Source organism: Acanthochromis polyacanthus, chromosome 21 (assembly GCF_021347895.1).
Source record: "Acanthochromis polyacanthus isolate Apoly-LR-REF ecotype Palm Island chromosome 21, KAUST_Apoly_ChrSc, whole genome shotgun sequence".
NCBI classification, from domain to species: Eukaryota; Metazoa; Chordata; class Actinopteri; family Pomacentridae; genus Acanthochromis; species Acanthochromis polyacanthus.
In genome coordinates, this window is record NC_067133.1 from 26,831,908 (window position 1) to 26,853,575 (window position 21,668).

At 39.5% G+C, this 21,668-nt stretch overlaps 1 protein-coding gene across 2 annotated transcripts in view; it reads left to right on the top strand.

The window, feature by feature from the left end:
- The window catches only part of prkcbb (protein kinase C, beta b), a 163,562-nt gene that overhangs the window by 30,439 nt on the left and 111,455 nt on the right, over nt 1–21,668 (top strand). For both annotated transcript variants that reach the window (XM_051941083.1, XM_051941082.1), the window contains exon 3: nt 2,137–2,219. In XM_051941083.1, coding sequence (XP_051797043.1) covers nt 2,137–2,219 — 83 coding nt within the window. The remainder of the gene's footprint in view (nt 1–2,136; nt 2,220–21,668) is intronic.

A 21,668-nucleotide genomic window follows, 5' to 3' on the forward strand; every position in this document is an offset into this window, starting at 1 on the left:
ACATTTTTGTAGGTTCACACTTTAAAGTCGTGTTTTCAGTCAGATGGCATTCAGTGAGTCAGTATATGCTGACAATATTCCTCCTTTTCTGTACATACTGCAGAGCTGTACACATGCTCACAAAGTTTCGCATAAAATCAAGGATCTATCTTCAGTATAGTCAGTTCAGGCAAACAGAAAGTTCACCTCTTATTATTTCATATATCAGATCATATAAAGACGCTAATTGTATTAAACACCCTGATAATTACAGTATGATTTCCTGTAATAGCAAGCGCCAACCTTTTTTGCACCATTGACGGGATTCAAGCAAGACAATTTTCTGCAGAGCGGTCATCTCACACAACAAACAAACAAGAAAAGTACTCAGAGCGCAGTACTCCACCAAGGCTGCTGAGGCGTTGTATCATTTCCCATGGATGAATAAAAAATGACTTTGCGCTGAACACATTAGTGTGTTATGCATGCGTACGTTATGTACAGATACTGAATCATGTGGTCTAAATATGTAGCAGGCGGCAGGCATTACTGGAACTCGGAAAGATCCCCACAGTTTAATTAGTTGTTCCTTGTATTGCTTCTGATGATTAAGCCTCGATAAGCCCGCAAAGGTCAACTTTTAGTAGGATCGCAATCACATTATCACTGTGTCAGCTGTCTGTTGACATAGTGATCACTTGTCATAGTTACAGTGACGCCATGCCGCTATCTCGCAATGATATGGTAATCCTTAACAAATCTGTGAATCCAGAGTAATCCGTATCACTGCCAAATTGAATCAGTTGGTTCTTGTGTCATTTCTGACCTTCCCTGAAAATTTCATACAAATCCACTTTTCAGTTTTTGAGTAATGTTGCTAACAGACGGACAAATGCACGATTACCGTCACATAACTCCACCACATTCCTTGGCAAAGTGATAATGATCTTTCCTTTTTGAAAAAAAAGTGATCTGAACAAAAATAATTACTTGTTATTACTAAATATTTATTTACTTTTTCTTCTGTGTCAGCATCAAGTCTCTCACTCTTTTAAAAGAAGCCCTCCAGAGACGTTACTTTTTTTAATCAATTTTGGCAGATTGACGCCTCATTTGATATCAAGTACAGGAACAAGCACAGACGGAAGCAATGGGACAATGATGTAGTCATTTTTCTAAATAAAACACCCTGCAGACTCAGTCAGAAATCAAATATAAAATGAACTGGTTTTATTCTCTCTGTGTGGCCGGTACCAAATGACCCACGGCCCGGTATCAGTTCATGACCCTTTAGTTGGGGACCACTGCCCTATAATGCCAAAGGACCAAAGTCGAACTTGTTGTGGCCCACTTACAGCTACCAGTTCACTAATTTGATCACAGGTGAATGGCTGTACATAATTCACACCTGGCATAAGAATCAGTCTCCACATATGATTGGATCTCACTTCTCTGTTCCATATACAAATCCAGAGTTTCATCAGTTTTGTTTGCAAAGACCAAATGGATTCAACTAATGAAAAGAAGAAACAATCAAAACAACACAGACTGGGTGTATTCTTTGCCATCTCCCAGGCAAATCAGATTACTTAAGACGTTTGAAGCACGCATGAAATCCTTCGATAGGCTTTTAATGTCATAGACAAAGCCAGCTTGCGTGGTTTGACAACAAGAATAAATACTCACTTCTGCTTATGCAGGCGGTTTCAGTGGAGTAGGTGGTCTTTCAGCGTGTCTTCACGCACACACTGCTGAGAGAATGTGGCCGTATGTGGCTTCAACCACCTCCCAATGTGGTCTGAGCAATCATTGCATCCTAAATGTGTGTTTGTGCGTTCACACCTGCACTTAGAGCTCCTCACTTGAGACTGACTCACTCAGGATGCCTGTTAATGCCAAAACAGGCCCTTAGATTTTGGCAAATGGACGTGAGTCAGTTCAAGCAGAGAGTTGTCTTCAATTAGCAGCACTCAAGCTAGTTTAGGGCCAATATTATTATCAGACCAGTGTACTTTGGTAAATAACCAGTATTTCATGATTTTGGAAATCATTTGGACAACCTGGGAGGTGATTATTTTCGAATTAAAGGATCATTTTCTTGTTTTCTTCTTGATTTCTTGATAAATATTCTCTTTGTTTCCTCTTGTTTCTTCACAGTGTGTTGTTTCGTGGTTCACAAACGTTGCCATGAGTTCGTCACTTTCTCCTGTCCAGGAGCTGATAAAGGACCTGCCTCAGATGTGAGTACAAATAAATTTATCGTTTTAAATTGTACGGTTCTGTGTGAGAGTGAATATGAGTAGTGAAAACCATATGGAAAGTGAGAGAGACAGAGACTGCTCAGACATTTCCATTTCTTGAGTTCCCATCACCTGCTGACACCGCTGTTACGGTGGATGAGCATCAATCTCTGCTCTCTTCTCACTTTCCAGAGAAATCTCACACATTTTATTGACCAAAGACACCTGATACTGTAAAAGTTACCTGAACACATGTAACACCTGGAGTGTCCCCATATAACTACAATAATATTGACCTACAGGCAGCTGATGGATTGAAAAATAAACCTCATGTTAACAATTTAAAAAAGCAACCATTCACTACTGTAGCACATTCACCATATCACTTTATAGGGGCCTAGTATTCTATGCTAGATGTCTTAATAGTTTAAATTAGCCGCCTCAAATGTCCCTAATATCGTTATTGATCTTTAAATAAAACAAATCCCTACAAATGTTAGGCACATGGGTCTGTTTGTTGGCTATTTGAGACCAAATTTTAGTTTTATTTCTATCAAGAAAACTATAAAAATGAACCCTGTATTGATTCACCAGTGGGTCCCAAAATATCATCTATCTGTCTCTAACTGCTGTCTGAACTTGGTTGTTTATCCTCTTCAAGGTTAAATCCCTTAAATGACTCAAACTCTCACATTCCCACTATCTATGTTTAAATATCTGGTCAGGAAAATCTGCTAGTAGGTTTTCTTTTTCCGTGATGTCAGCTGAACGAACCATGTCCGAACGTGTGCCTTAATAAATAAAATGATTACATTCAATGTAAGGTGGTTCTATTCAAAATATACCTTTTACATTTTCTAATCTATACATCGCCCACCACTGCGGGCCACATTTCAGTTCACGTTCCTCTTTGCACTGTTTTTTTACACATACATGGCATTGTAGGGAGGTAAAAATTAAGCCAATCTCATATTATTCATTCTCTTTAAATGTTCTCTTCACCTTATCTACTATATTAATATGAAGTGCAATTAAGTGGTTCTCTGTCAAGAAGCTGAGCAGTTGCCTTTTCTCTGATTTCTATTCTTAAAATGCAAATCTATTCTCTTATCTATCCTTCTGAACGGACACAATTATTTGCCTCTTTTCTCTTAAGAGTGCTCTCGGGTTGCAGTCTTGATCCTCTCATAAACCCTCTTTAAGTTCCTCAGCCGTGTCTTTACCTGCCTCTCAGTGCCCATTTAGTCTGACAAGCACACTCAGTGAGCCGTCTCCAGAGGAAACGCTGCCGTTGGCTGTTTGGCTTCCTGTGGTGTGTTCTGTATAACTGATAAGTCTCTATGGTATTTCCACTCATTAAACTATATGTTGAACAACCACTTCACTTCTTTTCAAAAGCGCCAAACTCAATGCGGCAACAGTGAATACACCTGTGATCACTGAAACTAAATTTCCAACAAGAAAAGCACTCAGAGAGCGCAGTACTTCTCCAAGGCTGCTCAGTCGTATAATTTCTGATGGATAGGTCCCGATAAGTCCGCAGTAGTGGATTTGCAGTAGGATCGCAATTATGAGATCGTCAGCAGGCAGCAGATGAAGCGTTCTTTGTTATCATAGTTACAGTGACGCCATGCCGCTATCTCGTAACGATACGGAAGTCTTTCACAAACCCGTGGATCCAGACTATAAGCCGCATCCCTGCCAAAATCTAATGAGCTGGTCCTTGTGTCATTCTAACTTTCCCTGAAAAGTTCACCCAAATCCATTGGTCCGTTTTTGAGCAATGTTGCACACCGACAGACAGATTCACAGATTTACAAACAAGCGTACGCCGATTGTCACGTAACTCCACCGTGTTCCTTGGTAGAGTATTTAGCTGTACTGCATGACCCCACACAGAAAAGAGGAATCACAAAAAAACAGTATGAGAAATGATAGAGAAAAATCAATGACCAGTTTAGAATTAGTTGAAATACAGTTGCAGCAGTAATCAGGAGGTACAGAACAAGCCTTTTTACCACTTATCAGAGCCACAGTGGCCATCTGCCTTAAATAATGCCACGGATAGTGCCCGACTTGCACATCGAGCTCTGAAAACAGGCAAGTGCTTGAGTCTTGGTGCAAGGACATGTAATGAAAATCAGAGTTTGTGTTACAGCACAGACAGTCAGATGCTGCATGAGGTCAACCTTTATAGATGACATCAAAGTGAAGAAAACCTTGATTGCACCTTGCCATCAAACTGCAGGATGAAAGCTTTGCTAAAGAATATGCAAAGAAGCCTGATCAATATTAGGAATACAAAATTAGTTGTTTATTTTTTTACATTTGATGATTTGGAGCTGCATGGGTGCCAAAGATGTTGGAGACAAGACATTATAGACAGCAGAAGATGAATGTCAGTGGATAAACTGGAATAATGACTAACAAGGTTGTAGATTTCCCAGTCTGTAGAAGTGTAGCATTAGCGGGATATTCCAGCATCAGTGTTTCCTCTAGGATTTTTTTCAGCAGCGGTGGCAGGCTCTCCAGGGAGCCATGGCAATGTAAACAAATGACACTTGACTGCAGATTTTAATTTTCCAACCTATTTGTTGAATGGCCAGTTTGAAATAGCTTTTTATTGGCTGAATGTAAAAAAATTAATAAATGGATAAAAATATTTGAACAAGCTCATCTGAAAAATGCAGTAAGCAGTTACATCATGGTGTGTAGATATTAGCTTAATGCTATCAATTAGTTTACTCACGTTAGCGACACTGAATTGGCACCAGGCCCAATTAGCTGAAGCTACCGATGTGTTTCGCAACGTTAGCAGGCCATCAATATTTTGCGAATGTCTATTTAACCCCTTAGTACCTACAGCCCCCGCCGGCGGGGGCTGTAGGTACTAAGGAGGTGCCTCAAAAACAGGGCTCAGGGACTAAAAGGTTAACTAGTAAAATCTATTATGAGTAATCTTGAGCTTATAACATTTCCCTGCTAAGTTGCTGCCCTATTTTCCAAGACGTCACTCCTCTGACTCTCTGACCTGGTGCCTAGGTGCTTGACACGATGTCACTTTCAAGGCCACGCTCTTGTGAATAATTAATGTTGTATTAACTCCCGGAAGAGTAGATACTGAGCAGGATAATTATCTGTAGTTTACCTTGGTACTTGCAAGTACCCGACCCAATACAGTACTCTGCAGTGAAGGTGGAGACATGTGGCGGTGGTGTATTTGCGACAATTAAAACAATACAAAAAAAACATGCATTTGAAAGAGCGGCGGCTGGAATTTAGGAGTGGCGAGCCGCCATTTCTAAATCCCAGCCGCCAAATGTATGAATGTAGAGGAAACACTGAGCATGATAAAAATCAATGATAGTTTCTGAGGAAGAAAAAGTGAAAACTGGTATGTTCTGTGAGTTGAATCCAACAGAAAACCTTTAATAAAAATCCTTTTGCAGAGAAACGTAGAGCAACCTAACCCCTATCCGAATGAGCAGCTAAGACAAGCATCTAAATAGTGATAGAATATCTTTCTGTAAAACTGAGCAACACTAGTGGTCTCTATACCGAGGAGGATTGTGTCTGTCATCAAAAATAAGGGTGGACATGCGAAGCATTGAAAAAAGAAAAGACGTAAATCTCAGTAATGACTTCCTGCTGTGGGTTTATGTTTTTAATATAATAAGTCAAAGCTGTTTGATACTTTACTATTCAACATGTAGGTAATGCAATTAGTGAGAAGTGATACGATTTTGAAGTAGTTGACATTTAAGTGATATTTCACAAATGTGTACTCACTTCTGTTGTATATGATTCATCTTCTAAAACCTTAGCTTTCCTCTGTTGGAAAATCTGGTGAAATCCTTAAAGTTAGAAATGAAGGAAGTCATCATTGTGCCTAGAAAAATAGTCTAAAGTGTCCCATTCAGTTCTCTTGTAAATAAATTGGAGCACATCCGTAGGTGAAGTAGAGCATTAAGTTTGCAGTTGCATTCGATTAAAAGTAGCTGTTTCATCAGCTGTAATAACGTCAGTGTGCATTATGATGGTCATTATCTGACTTAAACTGTTAGTGACGCCTTTCACCATCTTTATGTACCTTTTGTATCGTTAATTTAAGTTTTATTGTTGGTGTATATGTTAATCACAGGCCTTTTTGAATTCTTCTCTTTCTACTTGACTTTTTGAAACCAGCAGAAAGACTGTTTCCTCATTAATGACTTCAAACACCATTTCACATCTCTATAGTCTCCGGTCTAATTCCTCCTAATGCCCCCTCCTCGTTTCTCACACTTGTCCATATTTCTATATTTGGCATACATGTAACTCTCACCACACCTTTTTCTCCCTCTCCGCCATACCTGACTCTATTCTGCACATCCTCTATTTAAATGCCACTCCACCCAGGGGGCCCCTGCTCTTAATTACGGGGGCTTCACAACCCCCACCATGTCATCTCCTTAATGAGTTCATGCCTTTACGACCTCGGCGCCTGCACAGCGGGAATGTAGCTCCAAACTAGTTGCTCATTTAAACATAGGAGACAGCAACACAGGGAGCATCGTGGTTTTGGAAGGAAGAAGAAGAAGCAGCTAACAATGTACAGGTTGCCTTGAAAACATTGACATTTTGTGACATATCTATTCCAGTTTAAAAATATGAGGGATTTTATCCAGAGTTTTGAATATTTACCTCATTGCAGAACTACCAGACCAGGAAGAAATTATAATATTCACTCATAGAGGTGCTCAGACTTAGTCTTGGCACATTATGGAACACCTGGGTGGAGTTTTTCTAATAACAGTGTCAGACTTGTACAGCTTGACACAATGTTTTCACCCACGCACACATGGTTCTTGGAAACTGAAATGGAGAACAGTGCATTTCCGGGACTTATTTCAGTAATTTTCAGCTTGATTATGCTGTACACTGATTAGCCACAACATTAAAACCACTGGCAAGTGAAATGAAAAACATAGCTTTTCTCCTTATAATGGTACCTATCAAGGAGCGGGGATTAATAGGCGGCAAGAAAAAAATCGGTTGTTGAAGCTGATGCGTCTGAAGGAGGAAAAATGGGTGAGTGTAAAGATGTGAGGAAATCTGAGTAGAGCCAAATTGTGATGGCCAGACAACTGAATCAGAACATGTCCAAAACAGCAAGGCTTGTGGGGCCATTCCTTGTTTATAGGGCTGAGTTCCTACCAAAAGTGGTCCAAGAAAAGACAACTACATCTGTATTGTCAGATCTTACAGAAAACATAGCACAAATTGCTAAAGACCTTATTACTGCCAGGAAAGTGTCATAGCACACTGCATATATACACCACCGTTCAAACGTTTGGGGTCATTTAAGAAATGTCCTTATTTTTTAATGAAAAACGTTTTTTTTTCAATGAAGATAACATTCAGTTTAACAGAAATCCAGTGTAGACATTGTTAATGTGGTAAATGACTATTCTAGCTGGAAACGGCTGATTTTTAATGGAATATCTCCATAGGGGTACAGAGGAACATTTCCAGCAACCATCACTCCTGTGTTCTAATGCTACATTGTGTTAGCCAATGGTGTTGAAAGGCTAACTGGTGATTAGAAAACCCTTGTGCAATTATGTTGGCACATGAATAAAAGTGTGAGTTTTCATGGAAAATATGAAATAGCCTGGATGACCCCAAACTTTTGAACAGTAGTGTATATAGCTACAGACCTGTCAGAGTGACCCCTGACCAACACCAAAACCACCTACAACAAGTGACCATTGCAACTATACCATGAAACAATGGAAGAAGGTGTCCTGGTGTGATGAATCACAGCTTCTTACATCATGTGGATTTTAACAGCCGTGCGTGCGTGCAGCATTTATGTGGGGAAGAGATGGCAGCTGAATGCACTGTGGGAAGAAGGCAAGCCGGCTGAGGCAGCGTGGTGCACTACGCAGTGTTCTACCGGGAAGCCTTGGATACTGGCATTCTTGTGGTGACACATACCACCTACCAAAACACTGATCCAGACAATGTACATCCCTCCATGACTGTACAACTGATGGCAATGGCGTCTCCTCAAATTATGGATTCATTAAGCAATAACAGGCAGATTAGACATCATTAATGGAAACCCCATTACTGGTATAATAGTTCTTTCCCAGACAGGGTTAATCTACATCTGATTCAAATGTAAAATGAAAGCTCTGGCTGAGCATTTCTCTGAGTCCTGTAGCTGATAATACTGAGGTCTTTTTGTTAGACAAGGATCAGAGAAATATGCAGCCAGAGAGGAAGACACAGTTGCCAGAACGATTTATTCTATTATCAGTTAATATCTTCTGACTGTCTGCAGCAATTAGCCCATCACTCCCATTTTACCTCCTGCCAGTCCCTCCTTCTCTCTGTCTCTCTGTCAGCTACGTATGTTTAAAAGAAGAATTCAATTATAGATCTGGGTTAATAGAGTGGGTTCCCTGTGGGAGAGGTCGAGGGATGAGATCCTCTAATGAAACCTACATTTCAGGCCCACAGCCCGCTGAAGGTATAGAGCTCAGTGTGTGTGCGGTGAGTTTGTGTGTGTGTGTGCATGTGTCTATGAGAGGCCAAGATACCATTAAATTTATATACAAGGCACATCCAAAATAGCTTCACAATTAAATGTAGAAAATAGGAAGACACTTACCTTGGCTTTTTGATTGAGTATTGATTCACTTTCTGTTAGTTGTGGAATCTTAGAATGCCACTGAAATACATTTTACAGACAGAAATGTCAAGTCATTTTTTAATTACCCACAAAATCATACATCATAAATATGCCTCTCTCCTTACACTCTTGATTTACCAAGGAACAAAGAAGAGGAGGGAAATATCTTCCTGAATGGACAGATAAACAATGGTTGTTATTTGCACAGAATGCAACAAAATAGCACCAATACTATTACACAACAATGTACACAGCAATGTTATATCTAGCTTGGAATCAAACAGCTCACCTGCTACACTTATTTTAGCTGTTTTCCTAGAGGTGCTGCTGCTGCAGGTATTTTCCTGTTTCCATTCTTTATGCTAAGCTAAGCTAACTGCCCTGGGTCCAGCTAATTTTTTTTTGCCGTCAGATGTGAAAGATGTGTCCATCTCCGGATTGCTTTTGAAGCTTTCCTATCCATCAAACTATATCAAACTGGGTTAGATATACTTCCTACTCTCCTTCTAAATCCCTCTGCAGCCTCACCTGTCCAACAGCAGTCAGAGCACCCATTTTATATAGAAAATGCTCATACACGTTTGCACACACCCAGAAACTGTATGAAGACGTGGATGTTCTCTGAGTTCAGTTTATTGTACAGAAACAATATGTTTGACTCCTCCCTTTCAGAATCTGTCTCTACATGTAAGAGGCAGGTCACTCCTTGGACAGTATATCACACTCTAAACATAATCACGTTCACAGCTATCCACTAAACAGTAGCATTTAAAAAATCAGATGAACAGATCATTCCAGATGTCCCCCACGCCCCCACAATGTTTTCCAGTTCCTCCTGAGGGAAACCAAGGTGTTCCCAGACCAGATGATAGATGTAATCCCTCCAGGGAGTTCTGAATCTATCCTGAGGTCTCCTCCTGGTTGGACGCACCTGGGAAACCTTCCAAGGAAGGCACCCAGGAGGTATCCTAATCAGATGCTTGAACTACCTGGCTGGTTCCACGAAAGAGCAGTACGTGCTCCTTCTGGATGTCCAAACATGTCACGCAATCTACAATCTAGCCACCCTTTGGAGGAAACTCATTTCAGCCGCTGGTTTCTATAGTCACTACCCAGAGCTCCTGTCCATACGTGAGGCTTGAACTGAAGGCCAACTGGTAAATCAAGAGCTCCTCCCTCTTCACCATAGCCGTCCAGTACAATGCCCACATTACTGCTGATACTGCAACAATTAATCCGCCCATCTTATGCTCCACTTTCCTATTCGTATGTGTAATGTGGCAATACCAGCCGACAGTAACATTGCATAAGAAAGATCATGTGGAGATAAAGGTGGACCAGGAGTTAAAAGAACAACTGGAACAGGTGTGGAACGTGATGTCCACAGTGGTCCCAGTGGTAATAGGAGCATTAGAGGCTCAAGCACATTCTAGGTACAACATCTAAAGTCTCTGTTCAGAAGAGTGAAGTCCTAAGAACATCTAAGATATTGCACAGAACCCTCACACAGCCAGGACTTGGAAGACAGAGATTATAATATTAGTTTAAGTTAACACTTTGCATTACAAGCTTTAAGTTTGTTTCCATGCAGTTATGCAATGATGACCTGGCAAGAGGCCCCAGCAGGAAGAAAGATAACAAATAAACTCTCTCTCTCTCTCTCTCTCTCTATATATATATATATATATATATATATATATATTATTGTCAATCAGAAAACATGTCATTAATGTATCACAAATGCAACATAAATTTTTTACTGCACGCTAAAACTACACAAAAATGTTCGCTAATGTTTAACCAGCAATATAACTATACACTACAGTTCAATCAATCAATCAGTCAAACTTTATTTGTATAGCACTTTTCATACAAAATTTGTAGCACAAAGTGCTTTACATAGAAATAAAGGGACAAAATAAATTAAAATTAATAAAAACACAATGAGAAATATAACCACCCCACCCCCGCAACCCACCAATCCACATACAGCAAACACACACCACTTACACACACACACACACACACACACACACACACACACACACACACACACACACACACACACACACACACACACACATACAAAGATATGTGGGACAGATTTTAACAGAAAACATAAAAAGAGGACTGAGGAAACGCCATCTTTCATTAAAAATGAGGGAATGAGGGAACACTGGAGCTAAGATTAAAATAACAATAAAAATAAATAAATAAAATAAATAAATAAAAATGAATAAATAAATAAGATCAAATAATATTGATAAATATGATTAGCTAAAAGCCAGACTAAAAAGGTAGGTCTTGAGTTTGCTTTTAAAAATATGAACAGTAGGTGCTGCCCTCAGGTCTTCAGGTAGGCTGTTCCACAGCCGGGGCCTGTAATAATAAAAAGAGGCTTCACCGTATGTTTTAGTTCTGACTTTAGGGACTATTTAAAGACCACTACCTGAAGACCTGAGGGCTCTACTGGGTTCATAGGGTAAAAGCAGATTGGATAAATAAAAAGGAGCAAGACCATTTAAAGACTTAAAAACTAGTAAAAGAATCATAAAATCAATTCTAAAAGTTACTGTACTACGGTAACATTATGCATTATTGTATAAGGAAAGACAAATATTGAACTCAAACCAGTATGTGCAGTGTGTGTGTCAGCAGAGTAAATGGGAGACTGGGAATAGGAATAGAACCTCTCCTAAGAAATAGTGTGTAAGCTATTTCTTTTCCAGATATGTAGTTGACTAACTGGTTTGTTGATCAAAGGAAATTGGTGGCTTGTTATCTTTGTGGAGCAAACATTGAATCAAAGAGAAGCTTAATAATGACTGTGTGGAAAAGATGGAGAGTTTTAGAGACTATTGGCTGTCAGTTTGAGAATGATGAAAATGATGAACTATGATTTGAAGACAGTGTACAGGCTTATAACCCCCAAGTGTTGACTTCTAATTTACACTGTACAGTTGCTTTAAGCCTTCCTGTCTCTGAACTGTGAGAGGAAACTGATGCACAGACAGGAAACCTATGCAAACATGAAGAAAGCAAACTCCACTCTGAGAAAACCCACTCAAGTCAAACCCAATGACAGTGAACCCCTAATAATTCTTTCCCAGACAGGGTTAATCTACATCTGAGTCAAATGTAAAATGAAAGCTCTGGCTGAGCATTTCTCTGAGTCCTGTAGCTGATAATACTGAGTTTTTTTGTTAGACAAGGATCAGAGAAAAATGCAGCCAGAGAGGAAGACACAATTGCCAGAACGATTTATTCTATTAACAGTAATTACAAGCCAATGCCACGTTTAAGTTTGAAATATTCGTTTCCAGCATATCATGTGTGTTCCTCTTTTTTTGGAAACATGCTGATTACACTTTTATCTCAAAATTGGTCTAATTTTACATTTATGGAGACATTTGAAGATGTGACAGCCCAAGTCTTTTTCATTCATGTTAATGGGACTTAAAATTACCCAAATGTGTTTTGAACCTTATTGTGGAGCACAGAATGCCTCTAATTAATACACTTAATTCCAAATCCTGTAATTTTAAAGAAAATGGGAGAGCATTTGCAAAATACAGGGTTTAGAAGTTTTGAGCTAAAATCTTAAATTTAGATCATTAGATCGTCATTTGTCAGACTATTTCTTTTATCAAATTCCAGAAGAAATCAAATGTTAAACTTTAAAGAAGTGTTTAATAGAGTCAAGAAAATGATATCCAAGCTCGGGCTGCAGTTGCACAGAAATGTGTAAGCCGTTAACATACATTATAAAGGTATTAATGTCTTGAAATTCAACTGGTAATAGAACTGTCAAAAACCTCAAGTTAACCACATGCAATGTAGATGATATCATGTGGATAAACAAATGCTTAAATTTAAGAATCTGATGTTTGATATATCACCATTCAAGCGACAGCCATACAGAAATGTTAGTGCTATTAAGAGACTGTTTCCTGCAATCCTACAATTTGCTAACCCTAACCCTAGAACTTTTGAGCTAAAATCTTTCATTTAAATGAGTAGATCATCATTTATCAGGCTATTCCTTTTATCAAATTCCAGAAGAAATCAAGCGTTAAACTTTAAGGAAGTGTTTTATAGAGTGTTTTTTAGGGCTGCAGTTGCACAGCAATGTGTAAGCTGTTAACATACATTATAAAGGCATTAATGTCTTGAAATTTGTTATGAGACACACTTAGCATAATGGCTTTGTGTGACAGCTGTTTCCCTTCTGTTGAATTCCTGTCACTGTGTATGCTGGTACGTCTATAAATGTGGTTTCACAGAAAACATATGAGCAAAAGTCATATATCTAGCTATGATATTTTTAACAGTATGTCTGACCAGATGGTTAGAAACTGCAATGAAGCCACAAGGGATCCTCTGAGAGAGGAGGAGAGCTGATAAACTGATGGAAAAACTGCGATTAACATATGCTGAGAGGCAAGAATGGGAGGAATTACGTTCAGTGTGAAGATGAAACCACCACCCCAGGCTCCTTCTTTCCTTACTTGTTCCCTCTGTTTATAGCACTCATTATTTCTTCACTACTTTTGTGAGACTGTCAGTTTTTTGTTTTTTTTCCCCACAAGAATGATTACCGTGCGTCTCGTCCATCGACAAAAAAATCCTTTAAATCATATCTAACGCAAAACACTTAAACGCTCCCAGAGGTAAAATTACAAACCTGAGTCAGATGAACACCATGATGCTACATTTGCTTTATTGATCAGGACAGAAAAAGCAGCTACTGCAGCCTCTGTTATATTACATTCTGCTTTGTTGTTTTGTATCGAAGCGAGTGTGCAGCCTGTTATTGAATCAGAGTGGGTGGAAAGAGAAGAACGCTCGCTCGCTTTACTTTGACTCTCTTTAAAGACATGCGCATAGTTATTGAATAACTTCACTTTAATACGAGGCAGACTGACTTCACTTTTTGCAATTAAAGATTTTATTGTCCCAATTTATATATAGTTTGCTTCTTACTATGTAACTCCACAAGCTGTAGTACCTTTAACTCAAAGCACCTCAGCAGACAAAATCACCTCTGCAGTCTTAAGTGCTGGTAATTACAGGGAAGACGAATAGAAACAGTCAGTGTTTGACATAAACACATAAAAGGTGATAAAAACTGTGCTGGGGCGGCTTTCTCATACATGTTTTAGATGTCTAATGCAAGTTAGATGTCATTTTAGGCCTAATAATTTAGCTACTCTACCCCCAACCACGCTGAACTAAGACCTCTGTTTCCATGGTAACGTCATTGCTTTTTTTTTTTTGTTTGTTTGGATTGTTGCACTCGGAAATTTCTAGAATGTCTCTGACTGTTGGATTTTTCCAGCAGACAAAAGTAATGTGTTGTATTTGATATAATAGAGACCGTAGGAAGAATGCTGCTTAATTTTTCTTCTAACTTAGTATTTACACTTATGGTATTTTGATGCTTTACTAGAGTTTTAAGTGGTGCTTTCAGTTTTTGCTCTTGCAATACATGCAGCTATTGCATTTAACGTGTGCATGGGCACAACGAAGTGAGATGATAGAAGATATAAATGTCAAAAAATGAAAAAAAAAATAGCAGCAAAAGTGCTCATAAGCTGTAAATAGTATCCAATCACATGGACATTTATTTATTTATCATTTGGCACAAAGCAGTGTCATGATATTTTTACTCTGTGTGGTGATACTGCCATCATGTCACAATGTCACAAACTTGAGAGGCGTGAGTGGACTGAAGAGAAAATCAATTGTGAACAACACACGAAAAAAAGGTTTCATGTCAGTGGCTGAGCGACTGTAAGCTCGGAGTCCGGCTGTCTGTCTGCTTGTCACACAGCATCATGAATGACATGACAGCATGGGTGTGCGTGATATCTTTTTTTGTCACAGAAGGCGTCGACTGATGCATCTGACAGGCAATATAATGGACAGTAAATGTTAAACCTAACCAGAAGAAAAGCACAGAGTGAGGGATGACAAGACAACAGTCAAAACAGTGTACGTCCTCGCACTGACTAATGGATAGTCACTGTTCTGGCAAACTGTGCTGATGGTATGAGCGGGCTTTCAGTTTAGACACTCAGTAACACAACATACGCCACGCAACACACTCTTTTGTCCGGGAGCACCACACTGTTATAAGTAGGTCTCGGTGAGTAAAATTAAGTCCAAGAAGAGGCTGAAACTGTTGGAAAAGTCAGCAACATGTAGGCTGGAAAACAAAAAATGTCAGGTGTTACACAAACCATAGAGTGCCGGATGAAAATTCTCGAAACATTTTTTTACATTTTAATTTTATTTAAATAGCAAACATGCACCCAAAGAGGACAAAGATAAACCTCAAACACTCTGAATACCAAAGTATTGTCCCCTTTTAAGGGCAAATTCCCAAGGATATTTAATGAAACACAGAGATAAATATATCCGCATTAAACTAATAATGTGAAAAACACAAGGGAATAAACAAACAACAAAAATGAGGCATTTTGTACTTTCTTCCCAATACCTCCCACAAACAGGATTATCTCTGAGATCATCTCAATTGTTTGTACCTACGCCTATTTATTTGCCTCTCTTTCGTTTAATTTAGGCACAAAAGCAACTTTGTTAGACTTATGAAAGATGAATGTTTCAGCAATATAGAGCAACTTTGTTGTCAGTGTTTTAATGATAAAAATGCTGTTCAGGTTACAGGAGGGATCTTGGTTTAAAGAATTTTGGACTGTCAATTTGAAAGGAAAAGTCCAATGGATCAATCAATGCATCTACAACAGCCCATTCTTCTCTTTGTGTGTCTGACTATGGCTACAAGAGGACAAGGAGTAGCCATTGTGTAATGGTTGGGGCTTTGCTTATGAGGTAAACGACTTTCCTAAATGTGTCTGAAGGGTACAAAACCCACCTTCCAGCACCTCTGAAGCTCAAATTAATATTTAATTAATAATTAATATGCTATATCACTTTTTGACATTGTTTTTCCCCATTGTCCCTGGATTTATATGCTTGGCTATTTCTCGGCTGCGACCACTGACTTCTTGGAGTGTCTATTTGCTGCACGGGGATTCGTGAAACTGTCACGTAAGTTTTAGTTTCGGTTTCATGCGCACCAACACGATTTCGTCATGTTTTTCGTGCCGCTCACCACGAAATGTTTTTCGCTGTGGTAATCACATCTGAAAGTGGTTTATACCGGCGGATTCATGACGATCTAAGCTGTCCATCGGCGTATACTGCTTGTGTGATCGCGTTTGCGGCCACCGGCCGCCGGACATTCTTGAAATTCCTATGCAAATTGGTAAGTGTACCACCGGCTTATGGTTAGGTTATGGTTAGGTTATGGTTATGGTTATGGTTAGGGTTATGTTTAGGAACGATGTCATGCAAAATATAGCGTTGGATTCGCCACGGTTTTACATTAAAAATATAATATACACATTCTTTTGAAATACGTTCTGAGTGGCACGAAAAGTCCGCCGTTTAAAATACATTGGTGCGCATTTCGTGGTGAGCGGCACGAAAAACATGACGAAATCGTGTTGGTGCGCACGAAACCGAAACTAAAACTTACGTGACAGTTTCACGAATCCTCGTGAGATCGGGCTGCTATTTGTTCCTTGGCAACTGGTCCAAACTAAGAAATTAAAGCATCAGTCTCCTGACTTCCACTTTTTACTTTTTGTACCAATCTAAGCTAACCAGCTGTTAGCATGAGCAAAGGATGAAATAAGATGACGTTATTATACAGTGATAAAGTCTGTGTACTGCAGTGAGGAGATGGGGGCAGATGGAGGGGTTAAAATAAAGAGTCACATGGTTCCTTTTTTAAGCATTTGTTCCCTAACCTTAACCACATGTTTGTTATTATCAGCCTAACAAGGAAAGTGCCCTAATCTTAACAAAGTAATTTGAACCCAAGCCACGTTGTTTTTCTAATCTTCAAAGGCACGGCAAAGATAAAGTAAGGCAATAGGAGCTTCAGGTCAGAAAACCTATCTGTATGTTGTTTTAGCAGGCATCACCAGTGTTTTGTTTTTTTGGTTTATTCTGGTGGACTGTATGCACTGCAACGACGATTAGGACTTTTCTCTAATCAGAGAGCAGTCAGAAATTGTCAGTTACACGTGCACTATACACACATGGACAAAATTGTTGGTACCCCTCAGTTAAAGAAGGAAAAACCCACAATTCTCACTGAAATCACTTGAAACTCACAAAAGTAACAATAAATAAAAATTTATTGAAAATTAAATAATCAATATCAGCCATCACTTTTGAATTGTTGATTAACATAATTATTTAAAAAAACAAACTAATGAAATAGGGCTGGACAAAAATGATGGTACCCATAACTTAATATTTTGTTGCACAACCTTTTGAGGCAATCACTGCAATTAAACGATTTCTGTATTTGTCAATGAGCGTTCTGCAGCTGTCAACAGGTATTTTGGCCCACTCCTCATGAGCAAACAGCTCCAGTTGTCTCAGGTTTGATGGGTGTCTTCTCCAAATGGCATGTTTCAGCTCCTTCCACATATGTTCAATGGGATTCAGATCTGGGCTCATAGAAGGCCACTTTAGAATAGTCCAACGCTTTTCTCTCAGCCATTCTTGGGTGTTTTTGGCTGTGTGTTTTGGATCGTTGTCCTGTTGGAAGACCCATGACCTGCGACTGAGACCAAGCTTTCTGACACTAGGCAGCACATTTCTCTCCAGAATGCCTTGATAGTCTTCAGATTTCATCGTACCTTGCACACTTTCAAGACACCCTGTGCCAGATGCAGCAAAGCAGCCCCAAAACATTACTGAGCCTCCTCCATGTTTCACCGTAGGGACAGTGTTCTTTTCTTCGTATGCTTGGTTTTTGAGTCTATGAACATAGAGTTGATGTGCCTTACCAAAAAGCTCCAGTTTGGTCTCATCTGTCCAAAGGACATTCTCCCAGAAGCTTTGTGGCTTGTCAACATGCATTTTTGCAAATTCCAGTCTCGCTTTTTTATGAGTTTTTTTCAGCAGTGGTGTCCTCCTTGGTCGTCTCCCATGAAGTCCACTTTGGCTCAAACAACGATGAATGGTGCGATCTGACACTGATGTACCTTGGCCTTGGAGTTCACCTTTAATTTCTTTGGAGGTTGCTCTGGGCTCTTTGGATACAATTCCAACGATCTGTCTCTTCAATTTGTCATCAATTTTCCTCTTGCGGCCACGTCCAGGGAGGTTGGCTACTGTCCCGTGGGTCTTGAACTTCTGAATAATATGAGCCACTGTTGTCACAGGAACTTCAAGCTGTTTAGAGATGGTCTTATAGCCTTTACCTTTAAGATGTTTGTCTATAATTTTTTTTCGGATGTCCTGGGACAATTCTCTCCTTCGCTTTCTGTTGTCCATGTTCAGTGTGGTACACACCTTTTCACCAAACAGCAGGGTGACTACTTGTCTCCCTTTAAATAGGCAGACTGACTGATTATGAGTTTGGAAACACCTGTGATGTCAATTAAATGACACACCTGAGTTAATCATGTCACTCTGGTCAAATAGTTTTCAATCTTTTATAGAGGTACCATCATTTTTGTCCAGGCCTGTTTCATTAGTTTTTTTTTTTTAAATAATTATGTTAATCAACAATTCAAAAGTAATGGCTGTTTTTGATTATTTAATTTTCAATAAATTTTTATTTATTGTTACTTTTGTGAGTTTCAAGTGATTTCAGTGAGAATTGTGGGTTTTTCCTTCTTTAACTGAGGGGTACCAACAATTTTGTCCACGTGTGTAACAGTTTGAATATACACTGCCTGTCCAAAAAAACATCACCACTTGGATTTAACTCGGCAAATAGGTAAGAGCCTTCCACTGGACAATTCAGTGATGATGACATATCCTGTGCTCGTGGAAAGGATGTTGATCTGTCTCAGAAGGGTCAAATTATTGACTTGCATCAAGCAAAGACTACAACTGAGATTGTTGAAACTGCTAAAATCATGTTAAGAACTGTTGAATGCATTATTAAAACCTGAGGGAGTGGTGAACTATCATTTTCAAATGTAGTCGAAACAAACTCTTAGATGATGTAGGAAATCAACAGTAGAACTCACGGCTATGTTTAATAGCGAAAGTAAGAGCATTTCCATGCACGGTGTAAAGGGAACTCAAATGAATGGGACTAACCAGCTGTGTAGCCCTAAGTAAAACCACCGATCAGCGAGGCTAGTCAGAAAAAAAGGCTTCAGTTTTCTAGGCAGCATAAATATTGGACTTAGGAGCAATGGAAGAAGGTCATGTGGTCTGATGAGTCCAGATTTACCCTGTTCCAGAGTGATGGGGGCATCATGGTAAGAAGAGAGGTGGATGAAGTGATGAACTCATCATGCCTAGTGTCTACCAGCCTGTGGGGGTTAGAGTTATGATCTGAAGTTGGTCAGGTTCAGAAACGTTATGTTCCCAAAGAATGAGGTCAGCTGATACCTGAAGATACTGAATGACCAGGTCTTTACATCAATGGAGTTTTTCTTCCCTGATTGCATGGACATGTTCCAAGATGACAAAGCCAGGATTCATGGGGCTCACACTGAGAATGAGTAGTTCAGGGAGCATGAGACGTCATTTTCATACGTGATTTGGTGTCCACAGAGTCCAGACCTCAGCTCCGTTGAGAATTTTTGGGATGTGCTAGAGAAGACTGCAGTGGTCCGACTCTCCCATCATCAATATAAGCTTTCGGCAGAAAATGAATGCAACTCTGGACAGAAATATATACTGTGAAATTGCAGAAGCTTTTTAAAATGATGCCACAGAGAGTGTGTGTCATTCTCAGAGCTAAAGGTGGTTCAGTGAATGGACAGCGTATGTTCCAGTTTCTTTCTTGAGCAGGAGATCATTGAGATGCTCTTGCCTGGGCAGCACAAATGTTGCATAGTATTTGAATAGCTCTTGCACTGACACCTAAGCCTGTATACAAACTTTATAGCTGTTTGCAGCAACTTAATCTGCCCTCTGTTACCCTGTGCTTGGCAGTGGTGACGTGCTGGTAATGTTACTTCTTTTACACTCTACAGTCTCTTACTTCCCACCATACGGGACCTACATTACACACAGGTTGCCTATATATCTTGTTAGCTGGTATTAGAACTGTCCAACACCACAGGTGAACCGCATGCAAAGTAGATGATGTTATGTGGATAAACAAACTCTCAACTTTAAGAATCTGATATTTGATACATCAACATTCAAAGGGCAACCATACAGAAATGTTAGTGCTATTAGTTGAATTAAGTTAATGAGACTGTTTCCTACGGTCCTAAAATGTACTTAAAAGTTTCATCTTAAACTGTATAAAACTGCAAAAGAGCTTCATTCCCACTTTACTTAGGGCCCCAAGATAAATCAGAGTCCTATGAAAATGTATAATTGTCTTTTAAATCTTCTTATCTTCTACTTTCTATTTGTTCACAATATAAGCCAAGTTCCTAAAATCAACCTTTATGTTGTTGTTTCATATCCCTTTAGAAAATCTAGTAATTTGACTGATTTGCCATCAACAAAAGATTGTTGAAAGGCAGTAAAAGTGATTCTTTTTGTCCCTATTCACAGTTTTCATGCTTCCTCCTTCCTGCTTTTTTGTCTCTGATTGATCTTTGAGTTTTCAAAGCAGATGGAGTTGATAATTTCGGTTTCTTAAGAAGCTGACACTTTCTCTCATCGCAGCCCTCATCCTGCTCCCTGTCCTCTGCTGCTCATCACTGGAGCTTCGGCAGCACAGTGTTCCCTTGTTTTTTCAGAGGAACGAAAAACAAACAGGAGGCGGTCTTGTCCTTGAGAAAGACAAGGAACCGGTGGAGGAACAAGCACACGCAGATGCACATTACACAAACGCAGACACATAACAGTTGTGCAAGGAAACACACACAAGTGACAGACACCCGCACACACACTTCTGAAGACACCTTGGGGAAGCTGGATTTAATTCAGGCAGTGGCAGCCTAAATTGGACATTATTTTCCAGGACAGGTGTTGAGGAGAGGAAGAAATAAATCATCATTTTTCTTCTGGCTGATGAGATCAAAAGGCACAACACATGTCTACGTACATGAGACTTGTACCTGGAATTGTTTTAGAAATTTTATTAGCAGCAATAACCTGTGTATTCGATGCGATCAAAGCAATTTTCACTTGAGGAGATCCTTCAGAAATCCATATTAAATACTCATGTTAGGTAACTGTGATGGATCCCCTTGGCAGAAATATTAAAACTCCTACATCGAAGAATGCCCGCTTCACTGCACAACCTGGATCCATCTCAAGCAGTGTATTGGATGTGATTACCGCCTGTGGGTTCATGTTGCAGGCTGCGTGTGAGTGTTTGTGCAAGACTAAGCTGCCTCTCAGCAGCCATCGGTGCTTGTGTGTATTCCCGCTGAGCTTTGGTTGCAGGTGTCACACACACACATGAACTGGCGACGCACTAGACACATCAGACAGAAATAGCCTCTATTTCCGCCCCAGTTATGCCACGGTTATGAATGTTCATTATAAAGGAATTAGTACCTGAGTGTTCTGTCAATCTGAGGCACATAATTAACATCAAAATGGGGGAAAAGGAGAGAGAAATTCAAAATTCAAAATTCAACTGATTCTTTTTTATTCTATTGTCTTCATGAGGTTATTGAGGAACACTGAGAATATTGGAATGAAAGACCGGAATTTGTCACCTTGAACTAAGAGGCAGATGTTAGTGTGGGTACTTGAATCAGTCACGTAATGGGGACATGCATCTGTTTACA